This window comes from Varanus komodoensis, unplaced genomic scaffold (assembly GCF_004798865.1).
Source record: "Varanus komodoensis strain SLA01 unplaced genomic scaffold, ASM479886v1 scaffold47, whole genome shotgun sequence".
Lineage (NCBI taxonomy): Eukaryota > Metazoa > Chordata > Lepidosauria > Squamata > Varanidae > Varanus > Varanus komodoensis.
In genome coordinates this window covers 6,234,240-6,241,885 of record NW_025336045.1, presented here as the reverse complement: position 1 = coordinate 6,241,885, position 7,646 = coordinate 6,234,240, and the positions used below count along the sequence as shown (strand labels likewise).

Here is a 7,646-nt window from a genome sequence, read left to right as displayed (position 1 = left end):
GCTAAATGATTTGAGATCCCATTGGAAATTTGCATGGTTATTTAAAAATGATCACTGTGAAAAAGAAGAAGTCAGCCTGAGTTAAAATGTGCCTCGGGGTGTGAACTTGATTTATTTTAATACTTAATATGTATTCTCCTTCAGTGCTTTGTTGCTGAACTTGGTACATGACTATGTATCTCACTTCCCGCTTTTCTGCACTTTTTTCCTGGAAGATATTTCTCATGTTTATACTGTTAATTGGTACACATAATTCTCCTACATTCTAGCTGCATAATCTATTACTTTAAACAGTTTAATTATTTTAACTAAAGAAATAAAAACGGAATACAATAATGATGATAATAAATTAGTCAATATGCATCATTATTTATAAATATATTAGGAAATTCAGATTAAATAAGAAACAAAGATTGAAAACCCCCAACTTATTGTGAGATCAGTATGCAGTTCTGCCTAATGGACTGGCTGACAGTCATTCCAAATTTAAAGAAGGGATCCCCAGAAAAAGCACACAGTATCTGTGATGTTATCACTTATGATTTATTTATACATTTTCATAAGATCAAGAATCCATGTTATCATAGAAGACCTACTCCTATTCTTTCCTCAGTTATTTGTAATAATCAGTTGTACTGCTGCTAAAAAGATGAGGTTCTACTAGTTAATATATCAAGTGCAATTTCAAAGGAAAACTTTTTTAGAACCATTTAATCAGTGTTGCTTAGCTCTGTGTAAAATAAACTACATTTATAACAACAGCATGGATCTTTGCTGAGGAGCTCCAGTTTTTAAAGCAGATTTTCTTCATATCTTTTGGACAATCCCAAATATAAAATTATTGTGGAATGAAGTTTTGAAGAGCATCCAACAGAGGGTAGGATTGCAGCTGCCTGCAAAACCAAAAGTTATCCTAAACAGCAAGGATGTTGTCTAAAAGAAATGCTGGAATCTATAAACTCCCATTAGGTACTTAACTTATGCAGTGCACTATATTGGAAACTAGTGGAAATAACTAGCCATATGAAATGCTAGAGGCAGTATAAGGTGCTGGACTACTAAAACTGGAGCCCCAAAATCTCTCATTTAGAACCCCAAAACCTCTGGGAGGCCATCTGCTCCACCACTTACTGTCCATGGGCCCTGGCTGAAGCGAAGGTACAGGGGCCTTGATGATCCTGATTTCATCTGATCCTTCTGAAGTAGCTGGCTTTTTGACCACATGTGTTTCACTTCCTGCTGCCCCCTCACTAGAAGCTTTCAGAGTTTTTTCTGAAATCAAATGCTCCCCCCTCCCTGTCCAAATATACAATTTTATAAATAAGGCAGTCAGAAGACAGAATGCTTTAAAAACACATACAGAGAGAAACTTTAGATCATATGTAAATCAGCATATACAAATTTGTGATGGGGAGTTGGTTCTATGGGCCTGAGACTGGGATCTTTTCAGTAATTGGCACTTCCCCATAACAGCATTTAAGAAAATGGGTGATGCATCTTCTTAGGTAAATTAGTTTTTCAGAGGACAACATAATTCAAGTAATGATAATCTTTTACAAAAATGCTTGCTGTTTATTAGTTTTTGGAATTATTACTGTTCAGTGTTTGTCTTTTTATTTGTTGCTTAAATTATTTACTATATTCTCTAAAACTGAATAAAATATCCATAAGCCGCCAGTCAAATGGATTCCTTCCCTATTCCTCCCAGACCTACTCTGGGGAGTTGGGAGTATCCTCTAGGGCAGATCTGGTGATTGTGAGAGAGATGCACTGTGAAAAGGGGCAGAAGGAAAAGACCTGTTGTATGAGCAGACGTCTCCTTGCCTGATGTTGGCCCAGTACATTATAATACCTCAGCAACAAGGCTTGGAATTCTATTTTCTATTTTCAACATTCAACTGGCAAGAGAAGGACTATTACTAAGCCATCATCCTTGACAAACAGCAAAGGGAGAAAAGTGGAAGAGGAACTTTGTAGCTACAGGAGGCCATATGTAATAGGCAGAGATGGCTAGGCAGGCCTGAAAGGACCCACAGAGTCATTGGTTTATGATATATTTTAAGTATCAAATCAGTTCAGACATCATTCTCCTCAATCAGTTTCATTCTCCTCAAAATTGGAGTTGTGCAACTGGTTAGAGATCTCTAACAGGGAATTATTAGTTCTTGTACAAAATTGCCATCCTTATAGTTCCCTATGGCAGTGTCACTGAAACTCATTTTAAACTACTTCGCAGCTATAGTACAGAAATAACCTTTAGTGTAGTCTTCATAGTGCCATAGTTTAACAGTTGCAGTTAAAGAACTAACAAAGCTAAATTAAACAAGAAAAAGAAAACCTAAATAGGTTCTAGCACAAATATGGTAAACTAGATGTATTTGTAAGAAAACAAATCTTCCTCAGCATATATAAAACAAGGATATAAAATGGACACATAAATAGTAATTCAGAACCAAAAGCTTAAATGTATGTGCTATCAAAATAAAATATAATAGTCCAATGTTATATGTAAAATCACTAACAGAGTGGTTTTACAGGTATTTTTAAAAGCATTGTGCACACTTTTTAAGCAGACTATGCATTTTAAAAATAAAAACATTGCTAGGGCCATAGCCAACCAAACCTATCCAAAATGCTCTAAATCCAGATTGCTACCCACACTAGTTTTCAGTGGATATTCACCTGATTGCCATTCCTGATACCCTTATTCAGGCAGTTAACAGGCATTTCTGTTCCACCAGTCTTTTCGTGGATCTTTATTTGATCCAGCTATGTTTTGTTTTATTTATTTCCTTTTGTCTTTGCATTCTTTGTCTAATTTGCCTTCCCGTTTTCTGAGGTGAATTCCAACAATGTCCATCCACTGGCAGAACACCCTTGGCAGAATCCTGCATTTCCCATCTTACATGCAGCTCCACCAGCCCATCTCAGATCTGCTCCAGAGGGTTGAGGGATCCTTCAGAAAAGATGTTAGGGGCACAAGGAAGGCTGCAGCAGAGCATGAGACAAAGACGAAATCCTGCTTCACAAGCAGATGGATGCCTGCAAAACGCTGGATGTCCAGAAGAGTCACACCTCCCCACTACAGCAATAAAATGCTTAAGTTCAAAGCTGATGGCCCCAAACATGTGCCCTCTCTTGCTATATATCACTGGAGGTATGAAAAGAAGCATGGGAAAGAAAATGCATTTTTCTCTCATCTTCACACCTGAAACCGCTCCAAGGAAAAACAACAACAACAACAACACTGTAGAAGTTCCTACAGCCAGGACTTGTATTATGAAGTTTCAGGCAGGACTATGAGCAGAATTCCTCTTCAGTGGTGGGGAAACACTCTGTAGGGCTTTGCCACATGCCTCGATCAAACAAAATATGCATATAGTTTCAAGAAATAATATACTGTTTTAGTTTGATATGTTTAATATAAAATAGTAATCATACTTTAATAAGCATAATTCAAATCCTCAAATCACATTTTAATGAGTTCATTTATTTTGCCTTGTAGCAAACTATTGCCATTTAAGAGGAGTTCCAGTAGAATATGTGAAAGAAATTAACCTCATGCCCCCAAGGTCTCATGATACAAGTAAGATAAATGAAACCCTAAGGGTGATCATGGGGAATTTGTTTTCATCCACACATGCAAAGTCATGCTCTCCAAGAAGCTGCAGGTGTTGTCCACACCAGGCTCTTCATTTATGTGCCATGCTCCTTATCCAAAGATAGAAAATGAGATGCTTCCTTAGCATCTGGTCCACCTCTCAATCACTTATCAATAGACTGCCAATATTGCCATCATGATTTATCGAGCACTTTTCCATATTTGAAATGAGTCACATTTCAATTTGTTAAAACCATAACAACTTCAGCAGCTCAGTCAGTATTACTATATCTCAGCCTTCCCCAATCTGATACTACAACTCCCATCAGCCTCAGCCAACACTGTAGACCAACACATCAGGGCTGCACCTGTTTTGCAGACACAGAATGGTAGCTAGCCTAAAGCCCTGATTGCATTTACATCTAAGACATGATTAAAGATGGAGCCTTCCTAAAAGAGTAGCCCAGTCACTTAGTCACTCTGCTCCATCAGCTAGAAAGATTCAGCCAGGCTCTGACTAAATTTAAAGAGAAAAGTATGTCAGGAAAACACACACAGACACGGTCAGTCACTTGCTGGATTATGAGGCTGATCCAAAACCCAACAGAATTTGGAAATGATATTTCAACGAGCCTTTTGATTAGTTAGGCATGTCTCTTCATCTACTCCTGTGATGTCTTTTAAGGCAAAGGCTTCGGAAGGAGGCCTCCATAAAGCACTCATTAAGTGCAATTTCACATTTCCATAAAAGCAAACATCTAAACAGTACATGGGCCAGCAAGACATAGTTCTAGACGCGCTGAAACCATTTAGAACACTGTTAAACCGGCAGCACCATAAACCCTTTAGGAAAAAGTAATCTGAAATAATTGAGTTGTTAAAGGCCCCTGTAATGTTGGAGTCAGACACATATTCCTTGGGAGAGAATTCTACAAACATGGAAGAACAGGAGAAACTGTTCCTGGGTAAAACTTTTTCTACTCCTCATTTTTCATGTCATACTGTTTTATGGAAAGTGCCATTACATGGCATGTAAGAGCAGGGGCACTATAGTAGCAATTTGGAAACCATGGATACATTTGATTAAAAATAAAATGGAACTGTCCCAATTGTTTTCCCCCTTATATTGGGAACTGAAATGCGGAGAAACCATTTGGGTTGGGTTGGACTGGGCTGTCTCACATAGCTGAATGTAACACACCCGCAAGGAATGTTTTATATAATGTGCCTATGCGCTTTGTTTTCTGCCAAATTACCATTTAAACTTCAGTTCATTCAAATAAAATGCAGGCCTGGTTGCTGAACCTGTGGTCCTGTTTCCTCTGTTTCCTTTCCCACTGCCAGTTATTCTCCAAGGCACTGTTAAATGTAGATAAGAAGGTAGAATTGGTTTCGTTACAAGATGATAGCCTCACCACCTCCCCTTTCTCGCTGTTGCCTGTTAGTTAGCTTAAATGGGTTTTAGCTGAAGGTTGATAATTATCATAGAGAAGAAGGTAACACGCCAGGAGTTCATTTTCCACTCTGGCACTTGCATTCGTTTGAATTCCCCACACCCCAATGCTGTTTCCCATTTTGTCACTCCTTAGCCCACCCCTCCCTCTGTCATAAAAGGGTCTCCCTAGACAGAGACAACAGAGTTGGCTTGCATACAGCTGACAGGAAATTATCGGGTCTTTTTTCCCTAAATCTTTGCTTGGGGAGGAACAGCTTGCAAGATACTTTGGAGAGCATGGAAGGGAGCATGGACTCCGAGAACCCACCCTTCTTTTCCTCATGGGACTGGAAAAACAACACAGGGGCCGCTCTGGAGCTCAGCCAGAACTCGTCGCCTCAAAGTCTCTCTCCGTCCCCTTCCTGTGAATCCTACTCTTCATCCCCTTATCCCCTGGTGGTGGAGGTGCCCTGTGCCAACAGCAGCCGGAGTGATGGTGGCGGTGGCAGCAGCCTGCGGGGATACCCCCTGATGGAGTTTCCTTCCATGTACCTCCCCAGCCCTGGACCAGGCAAAGGCCAAAAAGGCTCCAAGGTCAGGATGTCAGTCCAGCGCAGAAGAAAGGCCAGCGAAAGAGAGAAGCTGAGAATGAGGAGCCTGGCTGAAGCTCTGCACACCCTCCGCAACTATCTGCCTCCGATCTACAGCCAACGGGGCCAACCTCTCACCAAGATACAGACACTGAAATACACCATCCGGTACATCAATGAGCTCACAGACCTGCTGAATAGTGTCAAACAAGTACAGCTGCCTTGAAGACTTTTCCCCAAGCCCAGTCTCTCCCACTTGGTATCATTTTAGAGGAGTAATTTTCTTTTGGCAAATACGGACTTATTCAGAAGAAGAGTTTGATCTACCAACTATTCTAAGGGGTTGTCAACACTTGCACGGTAACAGTTGGTTGCTTACTAGGATGCAACAAATCAGAAATAAATCAGGCCAGTTCTGAATTGGGAAACTAGTTACAGGACAGGATTTATTGACAATAGTTCTGCTTGATAATTAAAGGCAAGTTATTAAGGTTAATGACAGTTGACCAAATGCCATTAGCTTGACTATGTATTGTGGTGCTGCGCAATGGATTTCTTTTTTAACCCCCCATTGCTTTATATTTTTAATTATGTCTGTTGGTTGGTAGGCATTTCATGTTAGCAGGTATAAATAAATAATCTATGTTTAGCTATTGAATGGCTCCTCTATCTATATCCTACAGGAGTTTTAGCAGGGGTGGAGGAGAAACCCTAAGGACGGTCTTTGAAATAAACTATCTCTCTCTGATTTGATTATAACCCTGACTTAAAGTAAATTAGTAAGTCTAACTGGTGATTCTTGATTGTTACTAGTATCACTTTTTGGAAAATGTTTGTCTATTGTAAAATGTCATCAAATTGGCCCAACATCACTGTCTTCACACCATAGTGTATGTTTCTCTGACTTGTTACAATCTGAAAGCACATATGCCTTTGTAAAGAGGGAGCAATGCCCACTAGTTACAGCACCAAAGCAAATGTGGGGCAACCCAGGGACAGAGAAAGACCCTTTGCTTTTTCAGAAGTCACAAGTGCAAGATGCACATGTGTGACAGAAAAATGAGGACACAAGCCAGCCAAAACAATGCTTTAATGCATTTATTATCATTTGAATCATGTTTTGTCTATGATTTGTAAGTTGCCTTGAGTGCCATTTATCTTGCTGGAAAGGCAGGATACAAAACAAATAAGTCAATGCTTAGTCTCACTGAGAGCAATGGCATGGGCCTGAATTACAACCAAAAACGCTTCCATTGATTTCATTGGGTGCGTCATAAGCAACCTTTGCTGGATTGCTAGAAGGGTGGCTGTTTGCTAGTCTGCTGCAGCAAAAGCAAAAAAAATAAAAAAATAAAAATAAAACAAAATTCTGGCACCTTCAGGACCATCAAATCCATGGCACAAGTGCACCATGTCCTTGAAAGCTTAAGCCATAATTAGTCAGTCTTCAAGATGACACAGGACTCTGAGCTGTTTTTATCAGGTTCTGACCAAGCAACACACACATTTCCCACAAACATGATAGATGAGAAGGCAGCTGTATGACTAATAGGATAAACATCTAATACATAATACATATGGTGATCATGGCTGCATGCACTTCAGTGCATGTACAGATGGATTATGGTTTCCTGGTTGTGAGTACACAGCCATACATATGCAATTGCCATTGGCCCATACGGCAACCTAGGCGTGGGTTGCACACCATTCTTCTGCAAAAATGCTTCTTGAGGAGCAATTGTGTCATGGTTGCTGCATCTGAGTCCCATATTTTGGCTTGTAGTTTTACTAGCATATAATGCCCACACCTCCACCACCTGCTCTTTATGCTTAAAATGTTTCTATCTAACCACTGGGTGTGATCCAGCTTCATTAAATGATACTTGATGCTGGCTATTGATTTCAGTTTTCTCTGCGCTCATCAGTGAACAAATTCTTCTGGATCAAGAATACTGTGATCCAGTCCACCTGAGCTGGGCTACAGTGCAATACCAATGGAGCAGTCTGATTACATCACCTC

At 39.9% G+C, this 7,646-nt stretch overlaps 1 protein-coding gene across 1 annotated transcript; it reads left to right on the top strand.

Moving 5' to 3' along the window:
• Positions 1-5,312: 5,312 nt before the first annotated feature.
• On the top strand, positions 5,313-5,852 carry MSGN1 (mesogenin 1). Its single transcript, XM_044445175.1, has one exon. It carries the CDS (start codon positions 5,334-5,336, stop codon positions 5,850-5,852), a length of 519 nt encoding a protein of 172 aa, XP_044301110.1. The 5' UTR covers positions 5,313-5,333.
• Positions 5,853-7,646: the final 1,794 nt, after the last annotated feature.